This window comes from Natator depressus, chromosome 7, assembly GCF_965152275.1.
Source record: "Natator depressus isolate rNatDep1 chromosome 7, rNatDep2.hap1, whole genome shotgun sequence".
In the NCBI taxonomy this organism is placed as follows: Eukaryota; Metazoa; Chordata; order Testudines; family Cheloniidae; genus Natator; species Natator depressus.
Window position 1 is genome coordinate 35463968 of NC_134240.1, and position 14483 is coordinate 35478450.

The window sequence follows — 14483 nt, forward strand, 5'->3', positions numbered from 1 at the left end:
TCGGTATACTGCTTTCAAAATCTGAACCCTTGAGATGGTCGCTAAATGAAGATTCCCCAACACATTTGGCCTCAAAAATATTACATGTGCAATTCCTGTCTATCCACTTGGCATATGTGTATGCTGAGAGATGAGTCTTTTCTCTGATCAAACTGTCCAGGAAAAGATACGGAGCAGCCTACATATGGTAAAACAAGAGATTTGAATGGCTTATTTTTGCACTTCGTACAGGGCCAAATTCTGCTCTTCCACAGTGGTGTAAATCTGGAATGACACCATTGGCTTCAACTGGATTTTCACTTGAGAGACCAGAATTCAGCTCATACTCAGTTACCCTATACATAACCACATAAAAACGCCCTGCACTGTTGCACATTTCTGTTACAACACTGTAACTCAAGTTGGTTGTCCCCGGTGGAGAGTTGAACATTTGGCACATGCTCTTTCAAAATGGTCCTTTGTTTCTTCTTTTAATCTTTTTTTTTTTTATGCCATCGTGGTGGTTAGTGCGATATTAAATGTCCAACTGGTTACAGTGATTTTCATAAAAAATAAATTTTTAGATGTTCTGATTTGATGTCCTTAAATTATAAAGTGGGTCTACTGACAAGTTTTACCTAATCTACATTTACAGCAGCATTGTATTAATTTAGATGGAATAAAGGGGCCCAGAGAGTCACAGAGGTTACAATGATCCTGACTGTCCAATGGTAAACAGGGTTTGGGGTTTGGTGTACAGAGACCTCAGCCTGCTTGGTACCATGGCAAACAGGCCATGACAAATCCTTGTTAACATTTTATAGAAAATACAGAAAAGGAGGAGGGAGGAAGGTGAAAGCATTTGAAATGTAAAATATTGAATAAGGCTTTCATTTTAAACATACCCCCTGTTCCCTTTCCCCTTAGCTGGAGAAAGTCGTCGTCTTCCTTTCTTCCGCTTTTCCTGGTGAGAGGCATGGAGAGTAGGAAGGACCAGACCTCCTTTTCCACAACAGGTTCCAGCGCCTCCTGGGGGATTCTTCAGCATTCCCAGGCCAGCCAGGAGATATAATTCCTCTAGCGTGTCCTGGGTCGACCTCGAGGCCTACACCCAGTGGGACGTGCCCGGTAAAGTTCCAGTGGAAGCCCCAAGTGGGCATCCTTATCAGGTGCCCAAACAACCTCAACTGGTTCCGCTTGATCCAGAGGAGTAGTGGCTATACTCTGAGGCGCTCCCATATAGTCGAGCTCCTCACCCTATCTCGGAGAGTAAGCCCAGCTACCGTGTGGAGCTCATTTCTGCCACTTGTATCCGCGATCTCGTCCTTTTGGCCATTACCCAAAGTTCATGACCATAGGTGAGGATGGGGACCTAGAATGACCTGTAAACAGAGAGTTTGGGCGAGAACTCAGCTCCCACTTCACCATCATGGATCAGTACAGTGCCCGCATTGCTGCCGCACCAATCTGCTTGTTGATCTCATGCTCCCATTTGTCATCACTCATGAACGAGACCCCTAGATACTTGAACTTATTCACTGGGGCAGCTGCTCCCCCCTCACCTGGAGACGGCAGTTCACTTTCTTCTGGGAGAGGATCATGACCTCTGATTTGGAGGGGCTGATTCTCATCCTAACCGCTTCACACTAAGCAGCAAAACATTTGAGTGAGTGTCGGAGATCACAGTCTGAAGAAGCAAGAAGGCCAACATCAGTTACAAACAGCAGAGATGCCACCTCCGAGTCCCTCTACCGGATGCACTCCATAGCTCAGCTGTTCCTTGATGTCCTGTCCATGAAAATCACAAACAGCGGTGGTGACAAGATGCATTCTTGGCAGAGTCCAACGCCCACTTAGGACAAACTCGACATGATGCCAAGAATATGAACGCAGCTCTCACTCAGAGAATAGAGGGACCAGATAGCATTCAAAAAGCGGCACTGACACCTCATACTCCCACAGCACTTCCCACAGGACATCTCGTGGAACGTGGTCATATGCTTTCTCCAGGTCTATAAAACAAAGGTAAACCAGATTAGCAAATCCCCCTCAAGTATCTGCGAGAGAACAAAGAACTGGTCCATTGTTCCATGGCCGGGACGGAATTCAAGGTTCAGCTAGCAGGTGTAACCTCCTCTCCAGCACCCTAGCATAGGCTTTGCCAGGGAGGCTGAGGAGTGTGATTCCCCTTATATTTGTAACACATCCTCTGGTCTCCTTTCTTAAAGATTGGGACCACCACTCTGGTTTGCCAGTCCGGAGGTACTGCACCTGCCTTCCACGCAACATTGAACTGATGCATGAACCATGACACCCCAACATTGTCCAGGGATTTCAACATCTCCAGGCGAAGCTTGTCCACCGCTGCTGCCTTACCACTACGAAGGAACTTTACCACTATATTGACCTCAGCATCAGAAATAGATCTCATCTCACCGGAGGTGTCCGGCGCTGCCTTCTGGAAGGGGGGGCATTTCCATCGACTTGAGGAGTTCCTCAAAGTGCTCCTTCCACCTCTCGACAATCTCCTTAGTCGAAGTCAGTGTTTCACCACCCTTACTCAGTACAGCCTGGGCAATGTCCTGCCGACCCCTTCAAAGGCAATGAATGGTTTTCCAGATAATACCTTTTGAGGCCATCTGGTAGTCATTATCCATGGTCTCTCCATACTCCTCCCAAGCCTGCGCTTTTGCTTCAACAACTGCCACAGCTGCAGCATTCTTAGCCAGCCAGTATCTCTCAGCCATATCAGGAGTCCGGTTCGTGAGCATTGCTTAGCAGGCCTCCTTCTTTGACTTGACAGCTTCCCTCACCACTGGAATCCACCAGTGGTCCTAGGGTTGCCACCATGGCAGGCACCAACCGCCTTAAGGCCACAGCTTTTCGTGGCTGTCTCAATGATTGAGGTCCTGAACAAGGTCCACCTGGACTCAGTGCCCAAGACCTCACCCAGACTGCAAGAGAGGTTCTTCTCCTGAAAGTATTTAGAAAGGAAAAAAACACGTTTGACAGTTTCTTAGATGGTATTAAGGATGGTAATAACTGTCCTTTTGGGGAAAAAGACGTTAGTTGAGATGGGCTGTTGTTATTGCTGCTGCTGCTGTTAAAGTGCTGATTCCTAAGAAGACAAAATAAGAAAATACACAAAAAGGGAGAGAAAAAAACAGCAAAGATAGAAAACGCAGCTTCTGTCTCTGATGTTAACTCTCACTTGTGATCTCACTGCTGGAAAAACACAGACATGGCACATGATCTTAACAGCCATTCCAAGACCTGGCAAACTAGTTACTAGCATTGGACTGTTTAGGACATTGCTTTGAGCTGTCTCTTTCTGGTCACAGGTATACAGCAGTGTTGCAAAATATGCAATCTTCCTGGCTAAGCCAGACTCTTATTAGACCAAAGGAAAAAGGCGAGAGATGGGAAAAAGAAGAAATAAGGTAGGGAAGGAAAAGGACACATTTCAGGTGGGAGGAGACAAAGTGTGACATCCCAGGTGGTCATCTCTAAGGATTAGGATGAAGAAGGTCCTGGGTCTCAGGAGATGGTGAGGGTGGCAGCCAGGATAGTGAAGCTCACTCCAGGAACCAGTTTTTCTCCCAAGTCTTTCTTTAAGAACCCCAAAAGGAAGTGATGGGCGGAATAGCCCATCTCCTCATTATTTTGTCCATCAGTTAGACCTAATTTCAGACACATGTATTTTGATTCATTGATTTCTGGTCCTCTGCTCCTCATGTTTACCGGTCACAATCCTTGTATTATAACAGGCCTTTTTTCTTTTTATTAAATCAGTCTTTCCATCTTGCTTTTCCCATCAATGCTTGTTGTAATAGGCTATTGTGACATTTCATGAATTTTCACTTCTCATGGCTGCCCTCACAATTAGGGCAAATTTGTAGGCTTAATTATCACAACAGCAGTCAGTGCTCAGTTACAACTGGTTATTAATTACGGTAGACAGTTTATTATTGCCGTTCTTGTTTTCAAATCAGTCTCCACCTCTTGCTCAGTGCGTTTCGGATCAAGCCCTTTTAAGTCAAGGAATAAACTCCCAGAGATTTTGGTGGGCTTTGGACTAATCCCAAAGTTTGTTTAATCTCTGAAAAGTGTTTCTGCCCAAATAGCATCATGGGGGTTCCATGTTTATTTTATGTCACTGATGTCTTGATTTCTAAACTGGCTCTGAATACATGTAAAAGAGAGTTTAAACATCATGTTACTTTACTTACTTTAGGAAAGCCAAGTGTCAGCTCTACAAAGCTAGGAATCTGAAAGTCAAGTTGTGTTTTTTCTGGTTTGTGCATCATCAGTCATCAGTAATACAAATTGTGCAGGTAGGGCCCAGTTAACAAGTCCGTGGATGATGTGCAAGTCAGGATAGAATCCAGTGTGTTCTCCCTGAGCTGTCCAGTAGTAACTAGAGTAAAAAGTAGCAACACTTTTTTTTGGCTGCCTAGTAAGATGATGTCACTCTGCATACACATAAGAAGGTAACATTTTTACAGTCAAGTCTTCTGACTATTTTAATTGAAGCTCTGTTTATCCAGATACACCTGATGTCTCCAAAGCATTTTGAGTAAATAATTCTGCATTATCCTAAGGAATCTGAGCTTTCACCCTTCTAGACTGGGCCTGTTTCCCCAAGTTCCACTCCAACTGTTGCCTATTTGGCCAGTAGTTTTTCATTTTTTTTCTGATGATTTTCCGTTAATAGGCCATGCAGAAGCTCACGAGAGAAAAGGAACTACCATATTAAATTGCCTCCTCTTTGATTCCTTTGGGAAGAGTCTACTTGCATGTGTCTCAGCTGTTCCTCCTTTTAGACCTATGATTACTGCCCACACGAACCTTGTTTTTCATTTTACTTGGTTTTCATCCGTTGAATTGTGAAACTGTTTATAGAAAATGTTTATTATGCTACAGAAGTTAACCCCCACATAATTTGAAGCTTCTTGCCATATGACATTATTCTTTTTGCATCTCTCATTATGGAGCATTGTCTCACAGATTGACCATAGCATGTGGAGAGCGGCACCTGGGTGATAGAGAAAAAGATGTTTTTTAAAAAAATGCAAATTATTCTCAGTATCTTTTGCTGTGCAGCACAATGTTGCCACAGAATTATTTTTGTAACTTACCATAGTGCAGTTTAAAAACTATGAACTCTATAGCAGTGGTTTTCTTTATATAAGAATGTTACAGATCGAGAATGACATTGTTACTTCTGATGGGGCAAACTCGGTGGTTCTTGACTCAGTGTGAATGTGGAACTTCAGCAGGTAGTATTCTGCTTTGATTCCAATAAGCTACAGAGTTACCATACTACTTAATGGGCAAAGTCATTCATCTCTCTTGTGACACAGACCATAAGACTGAATAATTAGTTGTTCCCACTTGCTCCGCTAAACGAAACTAAAGTTAAAATCCTGGCAATTTATCTTAAAATCCTTTATGAAGTGGAAAGCTCTGATTCTTGGGAATGGTGCCTTTTGACTTGAATATCTAGGTTTGGCAATGATTGAATCCTTAGAGAGCCTGGCTGAGGATGTAACCTACACAGTGTACGGGCCTCCGTATTGCCCAAGGTAAGTGTGGGCAATCTATGTTGCTACCTATCACTTACTCCTGATGGATAAATTCCTGGAGCAGTATGTATGTTGGATGTACAGATACAGAAACATCTGCTAACATACCCTTCAGGCTAAAAATAAAGATGTGATGGCAGCAAAAAATCAGTTTTTGTTTCCTTTTCTCTGCCCTCTTCTTTTGCTTTTAAGACTTCTTAATAATTCCTGTTGGTAGAATCCAGTTGCCATAGTACAGTAGGTTAGCTGCGCTGAGACCTAAAATCGTCCACTTGACTGTCTTTGGCTTTCAGCAACAGAAAATTAATCGGAGTTTTGAAAAATACAGCAATCACACACGCTGGGCCTCTGTTGTGCTGACTTGTGAAATGATATGCTGACGGCATACAAGTACTATTAATCACAGGGATCTTTGAGCATTAGAATTCTGCAGCAGTGGTAGAGATAGGCATTTAGATTAGCAGCAGTGATGAGCAAAATGTACATGTGTGAAGAAATCTGAAATTAAAATGAAAGAGGGGCAGGAAGCTGCTAATCCCTGGCCTTGCTGATTTAAAGTGTTGGGGCCTCGGTTTCATTGTATTTCAGTGCTAGCATTCTTAACTCTACTCAGTGTGTCTAGCATTTTATGCAGTATGTCCGAAGTTTGGGTAGATGGTAACCAAGAGAACAGGGCACCATATTAATACAAATTAAATATTTTTTCCTTCATGTTTTAGGCTCACGGTGGAAGTGGAAATTTCAGTTGGTCCTATTCTAACCAGGCTGTTGCTACAGTAACAGTCAAAGGAGTCATGACAACTGGAAGTGATATTGGTGTCAGTGTTATACAAGCAAATGATGTTCAGAACCCACTGCACTATGGAGAAATGAAGGTAAACAGTATTTTCTCTGGTCACTTTTGAAAGTTGGCTTTAGCGGCTGTAGAGAAGGCAGGGAGAGCGGTCAGTCAAGGAGCAAAGTGTCTCTAAAACCACAATCCCTGGTCACATGTCCCATAGAATTCTGCATCCATGCCCTGTGGCGGGCAAGTTGAGTCAGAGCTCACGCTACTGGTGGCTCCTCTCAGACTGTCTCTTTAATTACTATTTTAATGTCTGTCCCAGCGATGAAATTTAGCCTGTCCTTTTACCTCCTCTCCCAGGAAAGGCTTTTCCCAGTTGAATTCTTTATGTTGAAAAAATAACACACACTTACTAGCTGCAGGCCAAGCAATTGGCCTGATAACCCTAAGTAAAAACACCTGTTTGTTTTCCTGCAGAGCCTCTGCCAGAAACAATTAGTTTGTTTTCCCCTTGTATTAAATGATAAAAGATACCATCCAGGTGGATGGGCATTTCTCAGCAAGGATAGAAAGCCAGAATTTTACAAAATCCCACATGACAGACCCAGTTGAGCTCCAGATCCCAAAACAAGCTAAAACTGTGTTTAGAAAAGACACCATGATTACTTCTGTGGGTTATTGCTTCACACGGATACAGGGGACAAAAAAATATACCTCAGTCAGGAGGCATTTGGAAGCATTGGCCACCTCTCTGCAAACCCACAACCATTCTTACTGCTTTTCCAGAATAATCATTGCTTGGGGTAGTGACCTAGTGGGGGGAAAAAATCTAGGAACAAGCATCGCAATCTACCTACAAGAAAATCTCTGACAAGAAGTGGGGGAGCAGAAAATTCCCCACTTGATGCTTATGATGGAGCTCCATGAATTTAAATACTTTTTCCTAGCATTTTTGCAGCTTTGGAAGTTTTCAGTTGGGGGAACTTACATGGTGCACTGTTCCTTAATGGAGAACTGGCCACTGTCTTTAAGTAATCCTGAACAATAAACTGGTAAAAAATAAATTGAATGGATAAACCATATTATTTTATTTTATTTATTTATTTTACAAAAGAGAAGTCAGTAGCCCCAGTTGTTCTGGTCAGATTCTAACCTGGGTAACTGCATTCTGCCTTCTTCAAAAACGGTGTTGTTTTTCACTGTATTCAACTGTTGTGTGGCATTCATGGTGCTCTTAGGAATACAGGCGGCCCCAGTCTAGCATGGCACGTAAGTATGTGCTTAACTTTTTAAGCTGGATTAGGGCCAAAATGGGCATACTCTTGTCTGTATCAGCCTCAGTGAAATTCAGCCTCTGAAGCATGAGCATGGCCTGAATGCAGGCTTTCGAAAAAGGCAGAGTAGAAGTATAGCTTTAAAAAGCTAAGCATTGTAGAGAGAACCTGAATTGAGGGGTAAAAGCTTGCTCCTGAACTCCAACAGTAGAAGTAAGAGATGGTGGTTGAGAGCTGCAAGTTTGTGTGTGAATTATTTGACTATTTTGAGACCTGGAGCCTGTATATTTGTGTACAATACGGTCATAAATAGAGAACTCCTCACCTGGAATATGCTTTATTTATTCCAAGCAATGAGAGACCCAGTCTGGCAAGCAACCTTTCACCCTTACATCCAACTGAGAGTCTTGTTAAAAAAAAAAAAAAAAAATTGCTGTCCATCTCCAAGAAAAGGTGGCAGTTGAGTTCGGAAGAGCATCTGTAGACTTGGAAGAGTGTACCTGCATAACAGGTGCATGGATATAATTTAGCTGCTGATGTGAAGTGAACTGATGGGATTAAAATTGCAGTCACTGGTGACCCAAAATGCCTAACCGCTTTTATGACCTCCTGTATCCAGCATAGCTAAAATCCTGCAGGTTCTACATTGTACCCTTGTTTGCTTCAGAGCTCCTTCGGGCAAGAGTGTGAGAGAGTATGTGCTTGTCAGACTCTCCAATACTGTCCTGTAATGAAAAGAGAGCTATTTAAGCAGCCAGACTTTTGTTTGATATGACTGTGTTGGGAAAAATCTTTCGAAACAAAACTTGCTGGGTAAAACTGTATTTGCACCAGCTTTGCAGGATGCACCAGCTTGCTTTTAATGTATTTTAAGTTAACTACATCAATTCTACAAAATGTAGTTTAAATGGACATTAAACATAGTGTTTAAATGTATAAACAGTGATGTTCTTCTGGCTGTTAAACCAGTGTTAAAGCAAGATGGGACCTACTTTACAATCTTTCTGTGACACTGCGCCCATATTAGCTGTGTCCCAAAGATGTCACTTTTAGCAATATGACAGTTGCCTGCAGGAGGTTCAGAAATGATGTTTTTAATTAAAACTGTATTTCCAAATACAATTAAAAGTTTATAGACGGTAATAACTCAAAAAAATGCTTCTTACCATGCAAGCTTTTAGAGCAGTACACTGAGCAAACTGAGCATCATGTGAAGGTACTAAATATCTCTGCTAACGTGTTAAACGTTGTGTGTTCTGTTTGGAATAAATTGAAATGTTTGGGGTAGGAGCTTTATCTGCTGACCTTGATAAGCAAGTTATAAGAATAGTCATTTATGTTCCATGAGGATTGCAGTTTTAACACCATACCATATGGTCTAAATTTGCCCTGAAGCTTTTGGCAGATGGTTTAAAAAGTTAAAGATGCTGCAAATGAAAAGCTTTGATCACAGCAATGGTTATGAAGTGTTACAATCCGTCTGTGATGGTTTCGTTAACATTAGCGAGAGGGTAACAAATCGGAGTAACAAACAAATACCATTCAAGGGCCTGCTCATCAACGCTTCAGATAATGTCTTTAAACATTCTGTTAATCATTTCAGATCATCTAGACTCCTAGGATCTGATGCTCCCTCTCTTACTTACACACATAACCCTTTCGATTTCAGAGGTGCTTCTCACGTAAAGATTACCTGCATAAATAAAAGTTGCAGGATCAAGCTCCAGATTGTCATTTTACTTACTGAGATTTCTGCTCTCGTACCAAAAGACCCCAAACTATACCAAGCACTGAGCACCCTTGACAATCTCTTATAAATACACTATTGAAAAAAGACTCCCTTAATCAGTCTGTTAACATAGTTAAAGAAAAAATTAATATAAACCCCCACCAGCATTTCCCTCATACACTGCTGCCATCTCCTTTCTTGATCCAAAGCCCATTGAAACTGGTTGAAAGACTCTCATTGACTTCAATGGGATTGGCTCAAGCCCTTATACCAGTGGAACTTCAGCTCAGAAACTTCCTCTGTCGGAATCTGTGGCAGTATCTTATGCTTGGGGAGGGGGAGGTCCAATGTTTTAAAATGATCCCAGAATAAAATTGGCAACAGATTATAGAGTGCTTAAAAATAGGTGCAGGTTTCAATGCACTTGTGAAAAGATCTCTAGTCTGGCATTAGGGAACGCTTCTAGACACTTCTTCGCGCCACCCTTCCCCCCCCGCCCCAGCAGTTTTGGGGAACAGCACTGGTGGGGCTCTGAACGGTTGTTCCTGGCCCTCTTCTCTCAGAGGGAAGCTGACTGTGGTGAGGTGTCCTTGGGAGGGGGTGTTTGGGAGGAAAACATAATTACTGAGTCTTAAACTTTCTTTCTAGTTCCTTATGTAGCTGTGTCTTACCTCCTTGTTTTTTCTTGTCTGTCTCAGGTATATGTAACTGAACCTAGGGGCATGGAGTTCACGCCGTGTCAAGTTGAAGCACGTGTGGGTCAGATACTGGAGCTGCCCTTGAGGATTAATGGCCTAATGAATATTGAGACCAGTGAGATGGTCACACTCAGCGATTGTTCACATTTCGACTTAGTCGTGGAGGTAGAAAACCGCGGCGTCTTCAAACCACTCCAAGGTGAGTTTAAAACACAAAACAAAAAAAAAACCCTATGTATTTAGTTCAGGTTACAAGACAAATAGAGATGTTACAAATGTAAATCATTTACCTACTTGTAATGGCCTATTTTAATGGATTCATGGCAGATAACTAGAGAGATGTCCAACTGCAAATACAGAGACCATAGTAGTCCAAGATTTCTATATATTGAAGATGCCTATTTTCTTTTTTATCGAGGAGCATTTTTATTTCTTTGTCTTTTAATATTTAAGGATACCAAAATGTCTGGCAACAAATAAGCCGAGTACGCTGAGGAATGTTCAGACTCACATACACGCTGCTCTACCTCAGACCTTTCCACTGTTTTTTCAAAGTCCTTGTTGTAACAAACCTGATGGTTTCCTCACCAGAGATGATCAGTTATGTCAGGTTTTGGGGAGGCATGTTGGCTGATGGGAAGATACCAAACTCTTTCACTTATGATACCTTGCCCAAATTTGCATAAAGTTCCCTTTTCAGTTCTATTAAGCCATTCACCCATCTGATTGTTTGCTTGTTTTCTGGGAGAAATGGGGGCCGAGGGTAGCAATTTCTTAAATTCCGTTCCCTGCAATCATTGGAGCAGGGCCAAAGTACTGTCCTTCTGAAGCTTACTATTTTAAGCCGTGCATCTCCTCAGGTGCTTCCCTAGCTGTTTCCACCATTATAGCACTTGTCTGACCAGAATATGGAATGTGCAAACTCTTCTAAATTTGCCATTAGTGAATCCTTCTGCACTAACAGGCTGAGCAACTTTGTTGTCATCTGGAGTCTGCTGGACCTTGCAACCACAATCCTTTGTTAGCCTGCTTCTTGTTAGTTCTTCCTTGTGTTGTATTATTGAGACAGCCAAAGCAGTTATTGTTAGACTTACAGTGTCTGCTTGCTGAAGAGGCAGCTCTTTTAAATGTCATTCTACCTAGTTTGTATATGTACCTTAATTGCCATTGTTCTGTTAAAAAAATCCAGTCAAACCGAAAAAAGGAGAGCGAAGAAAAGAAAACCCCACAAAACACCTGGGTCAGCAAACAGACACATGCCATGACACTAGCAACTTAGTTTCCCCTAGATAAAACTTAGAACTTAATCATTAACTTGAATTTAGGTAATACATCATGCTCTGTGCAGTAAAGATTGTTTTAACTGTGCATTTTATTTTGGCTTAATTACAAGCCAGTTTCAATTTAGAACAGCAGGGAAAAATATACTCTGCTAAAAGAAAGAGCAAATTATATTACTCTGTATCCCAAAGAGAAAACTAATGTCCTTTTAGCAAAATTTGGAAGGAAAAGAAGTTTAATAAGTTTGTGTGTTTCATAAGGTGACAGTTTTGAGGCTAATGACAATACATTATTTAATAGAGCTATGGGTATTGCATTTCCTCCATTCAGTCACTGAAATTATCTGTACATATTCCCTGCATTTTTCTAGCACAAAAGTAATACTGTCAAGAAAGCTATATTAAAATCTGTATTAACATGTCTCGCTTATTCTCCCCAAATGTTTACTCTTGTTTGTTTGTTTTTTTGACAGGGAGACTTAAGCCAAGTTCTGATTTTTGCAGTGGAGTCAGAGTGAAAGCTGAGGCACAAGGATACACAACACTTGTTGTTAGTTACACTCATGGTCATGTCCACCTTAGTGCTAGCATCACCATTGCTGCCTACCTACCGCTAAAAGTACGCCTGTAGTAAAATATTCTCTTTAATTGCTGGTCTTAAAACAGTCTACTTTTGAAAATTCATTTAACTCCTAACTGAGATTTGATATTATGTGCTAGTATATGAAAATGAGATAGTTCATTGACTTGGGATGTCCCAATTCAGGTAATCATGTCTCTTAAGCACTGCTTAAGTACTTTTCTGAATCAGGGCCAATACTTACTGCATGCAGTTTGATTTCTGTGCCACGACTTCCCTGATGTCTTTGAGATGTTTCTTGTCCAAATCAGTGCTCCAAGCCAAACAAAGGAGTTGGTAGAATTCTGTAGTGGGTTAGTGCACTATATTTCTGTTTCTCCTTAGTTCAGAAATGAAAACAAGTTTGGTGCTATCTGAAAACAATCACAGATAGACAGGACTCAAGAAAAGACCTAGGACTAGGGGATACTGTCAGCATGAGTGTTGATTTGCTGGCAGAGTGGTGCATATAAGAACACACAAGAACAGCCATACTAGGTCAAACCAAATGTCCATCTAGCCCAGTATCCTGTCTTCCGACAGTAGCCAATGCCAGGTGCCCCAGAGGGAATGAACAGAACAGGTCATCATCAAGTGATCCATCCCCTGTCGCCCATTCCCAGCTTCTGGCAAACAGAGGCTAGGGACATTTCATGTGAGAGTAGGAGAACTTGGGTGCACATGCTGTTCAGACTATTCCTGTTTCTAGCTAGTTTTGCTAGTCCCTAACTTCCATGAATATTAAGTTTGCCCACGGTCATCTTCACTTCAAAAAGGAAATATAAAAAGCACAGTAAAGAAGCAAAGGCAGTGTATTGCAGATCTCAATAACAGTAATATAAAATCCTGGGAGATGAAGGTGCTATTAGGTGAATTAAATAGAGAAAGTATGCTGCTAAATGTTAACACATAGTACAAGGTTTGTAAAGGGATCTGGACTTGTCAATCAGTTCAAGAAATTGAATCTTTCTGAACTCAGATACAATATTTTTCTCCAAAATGTAACTGTTGAATTAGTTAGTTACTCATCAGTAAACTTTGAAGTGGTGGGAGGTTCAAACCCTTCCTTGTATCTAACTGTCTGTTTAAAATGATTAACAATTGGCCTAATAAGCTATTAATGAGAGCAGTCACAATTGCATGGCCACAGCAGCAGGTAGAAGCAAGCATAGCTTATTACCCCTTTAGTCACAGCACATAAAACTATTATTTGGCAAAAAGGCAGAGTCTGGTGGCCTGTATAGTCTGTGTAACTGAATTTTTTTTTTTTCCTTGCAAACAATGAAAATGTGACAGGTGTTTCACCATTGGACAGGTTAGAAAGTGAAATAAGACCCTCATTTAAAATATAGTGTTCACAAGTCCAAGGAATGATTAAGAAGCATAGGACAGTGTATCAGCTTCATGATTAGATGCCAACGACTGAATCCACAGAGGCTACCACTGCTGCATGTTAGGATAGTAGTGTTTCAGAATCTGGAATAAATCAATTTTCTTATGTCTAATGATGATTTCACTTTAAAAGATAGCATTCTGTCCAAGAGTTGTTTCTGCAGCATTGATCAGAGTAAAAGAAATCTTGTTTCACCAGTATGGAACTAAAACACTAATTTTGTGTTTCATCCCCAAGGCTCATTGTAGAGATTTATGGACAAGGGCAAGTTCTGTCCAACAATCTGAAAGTGGGGATCAATTTAGAAATACACAGTAGTAGTCTTAACCCAGTATACTTGATTAACATAGTTAAAATAAAATAAATAAATAAAATAAGAGCCCGTTTGCTGCTGTGTCCCACTCCCATCCCTTGAACTCTGGTTCGCCTTTGCCAATAATCATTCCATCTTCTTAATTACTGGCTATATTTATTGCAATTTTACTTTTATAAAGTATTCTAAATTCAGCTCCAAGTACTACATAAAAAAACCTAACTCCCAATACAGTTTTATAGGGCAAAGATGCCATAAATTTTCAGTTCAGCAGCTATGAACTAGGTAAACTGTTGGGTGTTTGAAGACTGAACACAGCACAGATAGTAAATTCGAAAGATTAAATTGACATGTAAGAGTTTATACAAGTGAATATAGGTATTGTATTAACAAGGGGATGGGGAGTCCATTCAACTGGGAAAAAGTTATATGAATTACATCAGTTGAAGAATGAGTGTTTCATTTCTTGGTGTTAAAATACACAGATTGAGATTACAAAGTGGAATACACCAGGGTTGGGGAAATTAACAGAAGCAATAAATGGATTCCATATCAGATCAAAGAAGTCTTTTTTAAAAAAAAAAAAAGAGGAGATCCTTGCACATCTTTCAGACAGGAGGATATTGAGATATCCAGAACAGAATAAAAGATCTTCTCTCCCATTGAGTTAAGATATTAGTTATTCATTAGAAGTAGTCCAGATATGACATTAGTGCTTCCCTTCTGGGAGCAATGAATAAAAGGGACATGGGTATATGGAAGGGGGAGGATAGACAGCTTTAGGGATTACTCTGTTATCTTTTCATTATTGGCCAGTGCTTAGATAGCA

The 14483-nt window shown here is 41.0% G+C and overlaps 1 protein-coding gene across 1 annotated transcript in view; it reads left to right on the forward strand.

Moving 5' to 3' along the window:
- NUP210 (nucleoporin 210) overlaps positions 1-14483 on the forward strand; it is a 121940-nt gene that overhangs the window by 43540 nt on the left and 63917 nt on the right. The window contains exons 12-14 of the mRNA XM_074958112.1: positions 6284-6439; positions 10050-10248; positions 11803-11948. Coding sequence (XP_074814213.1) covers positions 6284-6439; positions 10050-10248; positions 11803-11948 — 501 coding nt within the window. The remainder of the gene's footprint in view (positions 1-6283; positions 6440-10049; positions 10249-11802; positions 11949-14483) is intronic.